The sequence below is a fragment of the Mastomys coucha genome, unplaced genomic scaffold (genome assembly GCF_008632895.1).
Source record: "Mastomys coucha isolate ucsf_1 unplaced genomic scaffold, UCSF_Mcou_1 pScaffold21, whole genome shotgun sequence".
NCBI classification, from domain to species: Eukaryota; Metazoa; Chordata; class Mammalia; order Rodentia; family Muridae; genus Mastomys; species Mastomys coucha.
This window is the reverse complement of record NW_022196904.1, coordinates 171,891,570-171,905,597: the sequence shown is the minus strand read 5'-3', so window position 1 is coordinate 171,905,597 and position 14,028 is coordinate 171,891,570. Positions and strand designations below refer to the sequence as shown.

The following is a 14,028-nucleotide window of genomic DNA, read 5'->3' as shown; positions in this document are numbered from 1 at the left end:
ACCCCCCACCCCCCCGCCCAGATACTCCAGAGAAAGCTGCCCTGAATGTTGTCCTCTGAAAGTTGTTTTAACAACACACTCACAAAAGGATTGTGTGTTAGGAACATAAGTAAAAATGAAATAAAATAAAACATACAATAAAATATTGTATAACTCAGAAACCATTTTTGTGTCACTCAAAAGCTGTTCTCTGTGATTTGAAATATGATGCCTAAGCTTGACACTGGGAAGGTAGAGGAAGAGGAAGGCCTCAGAGGCACGTTCCCGTGAGGTCACCTCAGAAAGGACGCTAGCCCAGGCACCAGCCTGATATACTTACTGATGAAGTTGCCCCAATATGGTTTTGATATGCTCGTGAGCCAGTCATGAGCTGTGAGCCCTGGTAGCTTAAAGCCACGGCCCAGTTACACGAAACAAAGAGTGGAACTTTAAGTCACACTGCTGTGTCCCTGTAGCCTCTGTGTTGATAATTCGTCAGCAAGGCTGCGAGATTCTGTGTGCGGCCCTGGCCTCAGTAGTCTGACACTGTCGCTGGGCTCATACAGGCAGTGGCCAGCATTCTTGGGGACGTCCTGACCTCTGACATCCATCAGTGACATCCTCCCACCTGCCCCAGCTGAAGAACTTCCCTGAAGATTCATGTAGAGCCTACAAGGTTCAGAGTGTTCGCACCAGAGAAGATACCCCAGGGAAACCCAGCAGCATACAGTATTTCAGCCCAAACAGCTGTTCCCTGGATGATGAGATGTCTGGTTTTAACTTGTTTATACTAGCATGGTATTATAAAGAATGTTTGTGTGAATAAACTGAGCGTATTTGAAAGTCAAATTGTGTGGACAGCCTAGTTGCCGAGGGCCTTACAGACCTTAGGCTGCGCTTTCCACATTATGAAAATTTACCAACTCAGAATTACATTATCTTCAGGAAACAGTGCCCCTTTCTTCTGTTGTAAACAATCTTTAATTGTAACTTCAATTTTTTTCAAACATTATTTTTAATGATGGTTCTTAAACACTTTAACCTCCCATGTGGCCCACCACCCACCAGAGGGGAGGGGAGACGTGGACCCGCTTAGAAAGGTTCTTTGGTAAAGATCTTTTCCCAATCTGTTGGTTGCCCCTTTGTCCTATTGACAGTGTCCTTTGCCTTACAGAAAATTTGCAATTTTATGAGGTCCCATTTGTCAATTCTTGATCTTAGAGCATAAGCCATTGGTGTCCTGTTCAGGAAATTTTCCTGTGCCCATGGGCTCCAGGCTCTTCCCCCACTTTCTCTTCTATTAGTTTCAGGGTATCTGGTTTTATGTTGAGGTCCTTGATCCACTTGGACTTGAGCTTTGTACAAGGAGATAAGAATAGATCAATTTGCATTCTTCTACATGCTGACCGCCAGTTGAACCAACACCATTTGTTGAATATGCTGTCTTTTTTTCCACTGGATGGTTTTAGCTCCTTGGTCAAAGATCAAGTGGCCATAGGTTTGTGGGTTCATTTCAGGGTCTTCAATTCTGTTCCATTGATCTACCTGATGTACCAATACCACACAGTTTTTATCACTATTGCTCTGTAGTACAGCTTAGGTCAGGGATGCTGATTTCCCCCAGAAGTTCTTTTATTGTTGAGAATAGTTTTTGCTATCCTGAGTTTTTTGTTATTCCAAATGAATTTGCAAATTGCTCTTTCTAACTCTATGAAGAATTGAATTGGAATTCTGATGGAGATTGCAAGGAATCTGTAGATTGCTTTCTGCAAGGTGGACATTTTTACTATATTAATGTTCATGAGCATGGAAGATCTTTCCATCTTCTCAGATCTTCTTCGATTTTTTTCTTCAGAGACTTGAAGTTCTTATCATACAGGTCATCTACTTGCTTGGTTAGAGGCACATCCAATAGAGGCTAATATCCAATATATACAAAGAACTCAAGAAGCTAGACTCCAGAGAGCCAAATAACCCTATAAAAATTGGGGTACAGAGCTAAACGAAGAATTCTCAACTGAGGAATATAGAATGGCCAAGAAACACCAAAAGAAATGTTCAATATCCTTAGTCATCAGGGAAATGCAAATCAAAACAACCCTGAGATTCCACATCACACCAGTCAGAATGGCTAAGATCAAAAACTCAGGTGACAGCAGATGCTGTCAAGGACATGGAGAAAGAGAAACACACCTCCATTGTTGGTGGGACTGCAAGCTGGTACAACCACTCTGGCGGTTCCTCAGAAATATTGGACGTAGTTCTACCTGAGGACCCAGCTATACCACTCCTGGGCATATACCCAAATGATGCTCCAACATATAGCAAGGACAAATGCTCCACTATGTTCACAGCAGCCTTATTTATAATAGCCAGAAAGCTAGAAAGAACCCAGATATCCTTCAACAGAAGAATGGATACAGAAAATGTGGTTCATTTACACAATGGAATACTACTCAGCTATTAAAAACAATGACTTCATGAAATTCTTAGGCAAATGGATAGAACTAGAAAATATCATCCTAAGTGAAGTAACTCAGTCACAAAAGAACACACATGGTATGCACTCACTGATAAGTGAGCCCAAAAGCTCAGAATACCCAAGATACAATTCACAGATCACATGAAGCTCAAGAAGAAGGAAGATCAAAGTATGGGTGCTTCAGTCCTTCTTAGAATGGGTAACAACATTCTCATGGGAGGAAATATGGAGACAAAGTATGGAGCAAAGACTGAAGGAAAGGCCATCCATAGACTGCCCCACCTGGGGATCCATCCCATATACAGACACTAAACGCAGACATTATTGTGGATGCCATGAAGTGCTTGCTGACAGGAGCCTGATATAGCTGTCTCCTGAGAGGCTCTGCTACAGTCTGACAAATACAGAAGCAGATGCTCGAAGGGTCCCCAATGGAAGAGTTAGAGAAAGGACTGAAGGAGCTGAAGGAGTTTACAACCACATAGGAAGAACAATAATATCAACCAACCAGACCCCTCAGAGCTCCCAGGGACTAAACCACCAACTAAAGAGTACACATGGAAGGACCCATGGCTCCAGCCGCACACATAGCAGAGGATGGCCTTGTCGGGCTTCAATGAGAGGAAAGGCCCTTGGTCTTGTGAAGGCTCCATTACCCAGTGTAGGGGAATGCCAGGGCAGGGAGTAGGGAGTGGGTGGGTGGAGGAGCAGCTTCATAGAAGCAGAATAGGGGGTTTTCAGAGGGGAAACTAAGAAAGAGGATAACATTTAAAATGTAAATAAATAAAATATCCATTTTTTTTAAAAAAAAAGGTTCTTTGGAGAAACTCCTGTCTGTGTCGTCTGGAAATTGACAGTTCAGTTCACAAGTTAAGCAGCAGCAGCTTGATCCGCTCGAAAATACTTCATGGATATACCAGCAGTCCAGTTAAGTGGAGGGGGACTGCAAACATGAATCAGCAGCTGTGGCACGACCTATCAGAGACAGCCAGGCCTCAGCCTTGGCTGTAGTCAGCAGGAGAGGACAGGGCCAACAGGAACACCAGGACAAGTTCTTGGCTGTGCCTCTCTCAGGGAAGTGAAGATCTGTGAAGATGTGAGACCCACAAGCGTTGCACAGGTAGCTCTACGAGCAAGCCAGGCTCAGCCTCCGTCACTGTCCGTTGAGTTGTATTTATACCCTCCAGACACCACACGTCCTCCATGGGTCTTGCCTCAGCATGCGCATCTGTCTCAGCTGGTATCACTCTGCCAATCAGCCCGAGTCCGAAGAAGTGGCAAGAAACTGCAGCACACCACCAGGTTTTTGGTTTGTTTCTCTCTATGGAGTCCCAACACGTGCAGCCCAACTATGCAACGTAAGGCAGGCCAATATACGCGTGTTGTAGCAAAGAATCCTTCATCAGGTGTCCTTTCACGTTGCTTGCTTTAGCAGAACATCCTTTCACCTGTCTCTGATTTAGTGAAACATTTCTTTAAGAGTCTGCCTTAGTCTTTCACCTGTGTCCACTTCAGGAAAACACTCCTTCACGGGTTTGCCCCCAGCAAAACACCATCCAACACAACTGCCTCTCCAAAGAACCCTTAAGTTTCCACCTCATCTAATCCTTCCCTCATCTCCACTCTTTCCATTTCTGGCCTTGGCATGAACATTTGACTCCTTTCTAAGGGACTGATTTTGATCTGTGAAATGGGCTGCCATGCTGTCTGATGGCGATGGCTTTGGAAGGCTGTCTTTCTTATAGTTTGCCTTAAGCCCACCACGACTTTTCTAGGTTTCCTGACATGCAGTTCCTTTCCCCCTCTGTCAGGTCTCAGGCTCTCCAGAAGTCTAGAAATGAGCTCAAGCTGGACTATAGGAGGATTGCTGGCAGTTGGATAGATGGGTTTACCATCCCCAAAAGGAGTCATTCCTCCCACTGTCCTCCTTTAATTCTGCATGGTTTCATTACCCCAACCTTAAGGGTGGTGGCGGTGCATGCACATGGAAGGCAGAGGCAGGCAGGTCTCTGTGAGTTCAAGGCCAGCCTGGGCTACACAGCGAAACCCTATCTCAGAAAAAAACAAAACAAACAAAAACAAAATAAAAATAAAAAGACATCTGTATGATTTGCGCCCTCCACCCGCCCAACTCTCTCAGTATTCTATTCTCTACTCTCTGGCACTCCCTCCCCTGTCTTAGACAGCCCTGGCCATGCCCAGTCTACTCTTTCTCTGCTCTGGACCCTTCCAGATGTCTCTGGACATTTTCTCTCTCTTATTCACATTAAGAGCCTTCCCCTAGGTGGAGCAGTCCTGCTGGCAGTGTCTTTACTCTGGCTCCTCCCACATGCTCTCCAATTTCTTTTCATGGTTCATTTCCTTGCCTCCTTTTTTTTGTTTTTTTGTTTTTTTGTTTGTTTGTTTTGTTTTTTTGAGACAGGGTTTCTCTGTGTAGCCCTGGCTGTCCTGGAACTTACTCTGTAGACCAGGCTGGCCTCAAACTCAGAAATCCGCCTGCTTCTGCCTCTGCCTCCCAAGTGCTGGGATTAAAGGTGTGCGCCACCACTGCCTGGCTTCCCTTGCCTTCTTTTTTGATGGGCATTTTGTACATGTTTTACCTAATAAATGATCTTGGGCCCTCATTTAAAGGACAAATGAAAGGCTGCTTTCCTGCTGTAACTCTCTACTCAGGAAAAGAGTGGTGATACTTGTGTCCTTCTTTCTGCTACTTTGTGTTCGCCCTTCCTTATAACCATCCATCCATCCATTTATAAATGTGAATATTCACTGGGGTATCATCCATGATCCAACTCTGTGCTGAGTGATGCATCCACAATACTCCAAGATGGAATCGTCCTGCCTCCTCTGGCATGGAGATGTGGAAAACTAGATGTAGTTCAGTGCACTATGCTGCATTATCCTGTTTGTGAGAGATGGCATCCATAAGCCTAGTGGATGAGAAAAACGGGGTATTATATTTGTTTATGCATAATGTCCTAGGCGAGGACAAGGAAGAAGATCTGGGAAGAAATGGAGTTTGTACTGTCAAAGAAAGAAGCTGTCCAAGGGGCCCTCTTGATAGGGAACAGTTTTCATAAACGTTAGATGCTCTATAATGTCCAAGGTGACAATATAATCTTATTTATCAGTGCTTTGTATCCCCCATCTCTACTTGAATAAGAATACTACCAGGACGAGGTATAAAACTTACTAATGTATCAGGCAGTACAGGTTTTATGGCAAGTTAAAAGGGTTAGTATCCTCCCTCAGGAATGCATTTGATATGTGGCCTGGAACAACTTTACCTTCCATTAGAATAAACTCTCCCACTTCCAAGAAGAGGAATCGCACGCACTCCACTGAGCTACGGGGACTATGAAATGTGAAAATGTATATATGCAAGTGCAGCAGGGCCCAACAAGTGGCACTCAAGAAACTTGACATTGTTGTTAGGAACAAGACAGTTGGTAACGGCAATGGAGAGACACTTCTCTATGGTGCTTACAATGAACACTTGGATACGTTTGTCAATTCTGCTGTGAAAGAAAGCTGTGGCATCAGAGTAATTGGCTTTGCTCTTTCAACTTCCATTCCTTCAAGGTCTGAGGCTGGATGGAAGAGAGTCTAGAAAGCAGAGACAGAAGGACATATAGTTTGTACTTGTTTGGTATCTATTGAGAACCCCAAGAAGCATGTATGGAGCAACGAGACAGTCTGACTCATTAGACCAAAGGGTCTCACCGCGCACGCACACACACACACACACATACACACACACACACACACACACGCATGCATGCTATGCACCTCCTGAGTGTCTTCATTCTGAAATGGCATCTCTTCACTTTCCTCCCCAGGCTCTTCTGACATTCCCACTTGGTTCTGCTCATCCCATGTGTTCATTTTTATCCTAATTAACAACAAATAAAATCATTTAGAGCACAAGTGATGTAGGTAACCTGGGAGTTGTTAGAGTTGTACATTTTGAAAGAAAATGAGAAAAGTCACCAGGGGTGGGCTGATCCGTAAACTGAAGGGTGAAGGCCACCTATCTGCAATCTCATGTGTGTCTCTTGTGGTTTAAGCTGTTGCAAGCAACCTGGTGTAGAGGTAGGTGGCCAATGACAGCAAGTGCATGTCCCAGCTGATCACTGGGGCTGATGCACCAACAGGAAGAAGTTCAGTGCTGGGACTCTGAGCTATTGCTGGCCAAATAATTCTCAGAACTTACTGAGTATAGGTCAGACAAAGCCCCGAGTACTTGATACTCATTGGCTCCGATCTCACATCTCCACGCAGTGGGCATCACTACAGTTCAACAAAGCTCTACTCACCTGGAACATTTTCAGAAGGTTAACTGTCCTGGGAGCTAAATATTCTTGATTGGGGGATTTGTGCTTTTCGGTTCAAAGTTTCAGTTTTTAGTTTTAGGCTTTAGGGGGTCGTTTGGGAAAATGTTCGTCCTGCTTGGAGTGTACAAGGGCACACACAGACACTCTGGGAAGCAATCTGGTGGTCCTTCAGAATGCTAAGCAGACTATTTTCATGTGATCCAGAAATTCTCACCCAGGTGCAGCCCCGAGAAAAATAAGCCAGCCCTATCCAGACCATGTGAGGGGTTATTACAAATGAGGACGTAATGGTTTCTTTTTCAGATGATATAAGTGCTCTTAGACTGTGGAATATACTAAGAAATAAATAAATAAAATGATAAACTGTGAAGCATATCCTAGTAGAGCTGTTTAAAAGAGTATATGCTTCATCCTTCTGAAACAGGACTCAGGGATGCTACTGTGTATAATACCTGTACAGGCTTGGGACCAGGGCACCTTTATTAAACCCCAGGCTCATTAACATCACTTTATGATTCAGACAAACGCCTGAAGCATCTAGGCCTACTTTTGTCTCACAGTCAGGTGATATGAGGGCTTCATTCAGTGTAGTCAGTGTCTTATGTAAAGTACACAGCCAAACACTCTCAGCAAGTCAAAGGGCAACTGTAGTTGCTTTTCTCTGATTCATAGCCATTAGTAGTGAATCAGCTGGCTGACTGTTCTTTAATGCCATGACTCTCAAACTTTGTAGCGTATTAATTCACTCAGGGAGATTCAGTTTTAAGACTCCTGGGCTCAGACCATGCACCATAAATAGGAACAGCTATTGTTCCAACTCCCAGGTAACTGTGATAAATGGAGTCGTGACCCACAGGTTGAGAACCTCTGATCTACATGAACTTGAGTTCTCTGTATTTACCAGTGTTGTGGTTTGGATTCAGCAGCTGGTTGCAACTGGCTGAGACAGTTTCTGCATTTAAAAAAGCACACACACACACGCATAGATTTATTTATTTGGGTAGGAGTAGGAGTCACACACATAAACACCATGGCACATAGGTGAAAGTCAGAGGACAACATGCAGGCGTAGTTCTCTTTCTACTACGTGGGCCACGGGGACTGAACTCAGATTGCCTCACTCGGCAGGATGTGCCACTACCCACTGACCCATCTCACCAGCCCAGGTCTCTCAGGACTCAAGGAAGTGATGCTAACACTTGACAGGGTGAGTTTCCAGCCTGAACAAGATGACAGGCTTTATAGTCGACTTCTTGCTGGTTCATCTCAGCCACTTAATAACACGTGCTTTAGCTGAGACTGCCATTTCCTCTACCTCAGAAATTCAATCAGTATGTTAGAAGCATTAAGCGTGGTTAGATATTCCTTCCTACTGTATATGCAGTGCCCCCATGGCTGAATATGGTGATGAGCTCACTGGTGTTTCTCTGCTTTGCGTTTGGTTCCTCCTCCTTTCCAAGACACGTAAAGCCGTTTCTCAAGTATCCGTCCTTGACCTCTCCTGGTCTCACCGTCTCTGCATTCCTTAAGGGACTGTCACAGACACTGGTGGCATTAATTATTAATACTGCACTACCAGCTCCCGCATCTTTATTTCTAACTGTTTGCTCAACTGTCTCATTTAGGGATATTAAAGAGCATGGATCCTGTGGCCCAGGGAAACACTGGAAGGAGCCAGTGAATTGCTGTCAAGTTTTTTGTTTTAAGTCCAGTCTTTCCTCTAGTCTCGTTCAGTTAGAATCTACCAGGACCAGGTTGGTTGCTAGTACAAGAACGGTAAACTCAGCCAGGAAAAAGAATTCTCTGAAGCATTAAACATGTTGCTTTTCTAGCTGATTTGAATGGTACTTTAATAGCTTAAACTTAGTGTTCCAACTTAGGGTCACTGGGGCTAAGCCCTGCGAGGACCAACCTAGTCACCGACACTTTGGGGTTTAGTTCATGGGGTTTCTAAGCAAAGACACCATGGAGAGGCCAGTCCCCGCCCATGTCGTCCCCGCCCGTCTGTTGGAAGAGCCAACACTGAGGGCCTCTGGTGGAACTGGGGTAGGGACCAGTGGGGATCAGACTTGGTGAGCATGCGTGACTCACAGCTGCAGTTCTGAACAGCTTTATGGTATCCCTGTTCCTCCAGTTCATGGTGCATGGGTGTCTCTGGTTGCTTTAAAAGATTAGAAGCAAGTTCAAGCTCCTATTGATTCAGGGTTTTAAGGTGGAATTCCATGCTGGGCTTGGTTTTAGAATCCGTTTGATAACACTTTTGTTAAAAGCTACTGTACATGTAGAAGACCAACAGAAAACACACCTTCCCTAGTTGCCTAAAACCACACCAGCCCTTACCAGTTTTGAAAAAGATAGCACTCAGAACAAAGGGTTGTCAGGAGGGAATCAGTTATTTCTCTGGAGTTCATAAACAGCTTACACGATTAACAATTCCCAATTAGAATTCCCACTTAGTAGATACACTTTAATGGCCTAATCTAATTACTTATGTCTCCCCACATTCTATACATAGAGTATGATTGCTGGGTTCATGTTCAACTTTGTGAGAAAGTGCCAAACCACCTTTTGTGCCTGTCAGCAATGAGTGGAGATTTTCGCTGGCTCTGCATCCTTGGCAGCGTTTGTTAATGACTTTCGTTTTAGCCACTTGAACGGGCATGCTCATTCTGTTCCATTGCCTCTTTAAATTACATCTCTCTCTGGCATGTTGCTAAGCACATTTTCATGTGTTCATCTTCCATCCACTTACCTTCTGGCCCATGTCTGCCCGTTGGCCACTTTTAAGTCAAGCTGCTTTCTAGCTGAGTGGTAAGAGTTGTTTATGTGAGATACAGGCCTTTATTGAGTATGTGAAATAGGTTTCTTGGACATCTTTTCCCAGTTAGTGTGAAATCTCAGTATTCACAGGACTGCATCGGAGACCAATAAACACAGAGAGAGTGGCCACTTACCTATGAAACTGCAGCTTTACTGGGGTGCTTGTAAATCCTTGCTTTTGCCGGAGAGATTTTATCTGCTTCCAAGTCAGTAAGACACTGTGCAGCAGAGAGTGGTCCTTCTCCCTTTCGGCATCATACAGCTGCTTTGTGTCACTGGGAAAATAATTCCAGACCAGAAGTTGGCTGCTGGATTAGAACTATAAGAACTGCAAATCATGTGGAGCATTGTAGAACATACTGGACTGAACAACCGATCCTCTCTCCCCGCTTTACCCACATCGGAAACCTCTATCTTGGCATGCTTTTCTTTTACCCACTGAAAGTCCAGTAGAAGTGTACTCTGCAAAGGTTTTATCACAATTCAAAAGTGCTCTGCTAAAATGTGAGCTTTCTGGGGAAAGGGAAACCTCCTAGCTGAGGTCTCTGCAAAATCCCAAAGGAACATATAGAAGGTGCTGGAGCGACCAGAAAGGGAGACCCTGGCGCTTGGTGATGTTTCTTGCTACCTATGTGATGCTTCGATCTTTTCTGGCTGGTACTCTAGTATTTATGACAACACGGTGTAAAATAGTCAGTGCTGTTGTCTGCTCTGATGCAAGGGTGTCTGTGCTCCCGTAAGTTTTATCTTGACACCTGGTATCTTGGTGTCAGCTCAGTGTCCTCCCCTGATGCATTCTCTCCCCCGATGGCTTCACGCCTCCTCAGTTCTATCTCATCCTTTCGGAGTTTCTATGATGAGTGTCAGTCTACATACAGGCTCTCAGGTTTCCCAGGCTGTGATTTCTCTGCGTCACAGACTTTCCATGCTCCTATCTCCAAGTTCACTTGACTCTTCTCTCTGCTCAAACCTGCATCCTCCATCGAGTTTCTTTCTCGTTTATTCTGCTTCCCGGCTCCAGACTTTCTCCTTGGGGATTCTGGGAGGTTTCTAACCAAGGAATCTTTTATTAATAGATATTAAACCCACCAGCGTTTTCTGGTGGTAGTTCTATGAAGTGTTTCTACACAAACATGAGTCTTAAGGAAAGATTGACAACGCTTCTGTAATCTCCTAAAGACTAGGAAATTCTATTTTTTAAAATTTTATCTCTCTCAAAGCATTCACGACTTCTAAAGAAGTTACTTAATAAAGGTTTGATACATGCAGGACTCACTCAAAACCTACTTTATCTGCCGATAATAATCTTGTAGCGATTTACTGGTAAGCTGGCTTAATTCTGGGTTTTTGCTTGCTAGTTTGGTAGCATCCTTCAGGGCTCTCAGCTGCAATCAAGGAAAGAGGACTTTGCTGTATTTCATAGACCTGTGGCTGACACTCTATCTTACACATGTGTGTAACACATGCGTGCAACATCATCACATGAGTGTAAATTTTGTCCTACTACCTTTCATAATTTAATTAATTAAATTTAGCAATGAAAACAAGGTAAAACTAAACCAGTACGTGAGGGGAAGGAATGGTCCTTACATACATAATAGCACACAAATGTAAAGACAGCTCCTTGTAGGGCAATGTAGCACACGCCTTTAATCCCAGCATTCAGGAGGCAGTCAGATACAGGATTTCTGCACTTCTGGTAGTTTTAAAAGAAGGCTTAGCTATCTATCCCAGGCTGGTCTCAAACTCAAGGCAATTTTCCTCCATCAACCTCCCAGAACTGGTACTCTAGGCGTGTACCATCACAGCAGGCTACGCTTGTCTTTAACAAGCAGACATTTGTTAAGGTACAATCCAGGTACAACTCTTTGAGATGTCAACATGGCATGGTTAGTGAAATACTGTAAATACTGTACTCTTTAATTTTAAGCATACTCAGATGAATGAGATCTACCGTTTATTTCTAGAACATTTGTTAACAAAATGCTTGGGTACCAAGAACCCCCAAGAAGGCTTAGATGAGAGGAGACACAATAATCAATGGATACATCTCTGTTGCTTCTACAGAATCTATGGCTCCCTTCCTGATATCCAGAGATGACTAGTTAGGTTTGTCACTCTCAGAAGATGCTTCGGTTTCACAGGGGGCTCAAGACTGCTACCCATCTTAATGAGAAATGCTAAACTGCAACACTTAAAAGTGGTGCCTCTTAAAGTCATTGCAATCTCAAATGTTCTTTTTGAGTAGCACCAATGCAGTGGTTCTCAACCTTCCTGATGCTGTCACCTTTAATACATTTAGTTCCTCGTGTTGTGGTAACCCTGAACCATAAAATTATTTTCATTGTTACTTCATAACTGTTAATTTTGCTACTGTTATGACATGCGTGTTTTCAAATGGTCTTAGGTGACCCCTATGAAAGGGTCATTCTACCAACAAAGGGATCATGACCCACAGGTTGAGAATGGCTGGGCTAGTGGATGTCCTCAGCAGGCTTCAGACGTCTCCTCAACAAATCAGACCTTCCATTTTGCTCTCAGCTCATGGTTCTGACAGGTCAACAACTATTGAAGCCCTGAAGGACAGTGTTCTTTGAAACTTGCTCTATAGCAAGAGCGTCCTCTCCCACTATCAAGTACTGGAGCCTCCAAACCCTCCTCACCTTCTCATAGAGCAACTGAGATAAGCTCTGCTTCTGTCTGTCCTGGAAAGACTCACAGAGCTGGAGCAGCCTGGCACACAGGACTTGTTCTTGATTGAAGAGAGGGTGGTGGCTGAACTGTAAGCCCACGATGTTAAGGTCTAATTGGTACATTTCCCTTTGACCATCCATCCTGTTTCTAAAACAGCACCCCACGTCAGATTTCATGGCCTTTTAAAGAAAAGTATGCACCAAGGTAATTTGATTCTGTTGCCTTTGAAACCACAAGTAGCTTTTCCATATAAAATAGCATGCCAGGCACATTTAAATTCCAGAGCTACAGAACTATAAAAGCAGCAAGCGGGTCACCTTTGAAATTTATTTATACTCCATTTAATAAAATAGGTTTATATTACATTTTTATTTTTTTATTGTAACAGCTTATTTTATTTAACACAGCATCTTAGTCATCTTGCTGTAAATTATTGTCATCTACGTCATTACTGTTTATACAGAGATCAGATTTTCAATTTACAAGACCCAAAAATAATGTTTTATAGGTACACTGTGGCAAATTGTGTTTCAACTTTTGCATTAAGAGTTTTGTCTTGTGAGTCAGAGTTAAATGGAATTATCTATTAAAACATTATTTATAAAGTAATATACTGGTGATCATCTGAGAAAAATCCCTTCAAAAAACCCTAGACTCTCTAAGTGGTCTAAGGACACCATCCCTCTCTCTACAGAACACTATCTCTCCTTGGATATTAGACTGGCCCTCAATTAATTGTTTCAGTCTAGAGGTCTTAGATTATATGCAAAATGGTTTATCTATGCCGTAGTCTGTTGTTTTCTTTTTTTAAAAAGATTTATTTATTATTATATGTAAGTACACTGTAGCTGTCTTCAGACACTCCAGAAGAGGGCGTCATGGATGGTTGTGAGTCATCATGTGGTTGCTGGGATTTGAACTCACGACCTTCAGAAGAGCAGTTGGTGCTCTTAACCGCTGAGCCATCTCCCCAGCCCTGTTGATCATAATTTAAATATGTATGTCTAAATATGTATGGCTGGTTTTTAGGGATGCAATTTGAGAGAGGTGCGGAGTTCTTTAGCATCTACAGTCTACAGTCTAATCTAGCAGGACTGAATACATCTCGGAAGGACAGCACTGAGCCCTCTCTCTGGATCAGTCTGGTATAACAAATCTACTGTTGGGGTTTGAAAGGGGCTTTTCCCCTCCGACGCTCACCCTGACATGCAATTGCTATCGGGAGTTATTTAGAAGTTGGACCCAGTGGGACTTTAGAAGGTTATTAGTCTGCTTTTCTCAGGAACCTGTTAAGCACTGATTAGCAGCTGCATGCACTTGATGGTGCCTTACTCTGCTTCTACTGCTGTAATGAAGGCCGTGACCTGGAGAGGAAAGGGTTTATGTGGCCCACGGGCCTACAGACTACATGCCCTGCAGGCAATCCGATAGAGACGTTGTTCAATTGGGGTTCCTTATCCCAGGTAACTCCAGCTTGTGTTAAGTTGACAAAAACCTCTCCAGGACAAATAGATGAACTGGCTATCTCTAGCACGTGTCACCAGCCGTAAAAACCTGCCGGTCTGAGTCTTGTATGCTTCCTGCCTCGTGCCTCGGCCCTATCTTGGGACTCTGCTGCATGGTCATTATCAAATGTGCTCCCTAGAGAGAAGGGCCTCAGTAAACTTCGAAGCTTACACTGTCTGTGATACTATGTTATTTAAACAGAAATCTGCCTAA

General features: G+C 43.7%; 1 protein-coding gene across 3 annotated transcripts in view; it reads right to left on the bottom strand.

Moving 5' to 3' along the window:
• Cc2d2b (coiled-coil and C2 domain containing 2B) overlaps nucleotides 1-14,028 on the bottom strand; it is an 86,336-nt gene that overhangs the window by 50,964 nt on the left and 21,344 nt on the right. For all 3 annotated transcript variants that reach the window (XM_031390288.1, XM_031390289.1, XM_031390290.1), the window contains exons 10-14: nucleotides 12,279-12,488; nucleotides 10,903-11,000; nucleotides 9,750-9,890; nucleotides 6,251-6,353; nucleotides 5,949-6,067 (exon numbers count right to left, since the gene is read on the bottom strand). In XM_031390288.1, coding sequence (XP_031246148.1) covers nucleotides 5,949-6,067; nucleotides 6,251-6,353; nucleotides 9,750-9,890; nucleotides 10,903-11,000; nucleotides 12,279-12,488 — 671 coding nt within the window. The remainder of the gene's footprint in view (nucleotides 1-5,948; nucleotides 6,068-6,250; nucleotides 6,354-9,749; nucleotides 9,891-10,902; nucleotides 11,001-12,278; nucleotides 12,489-14,028) is intronic.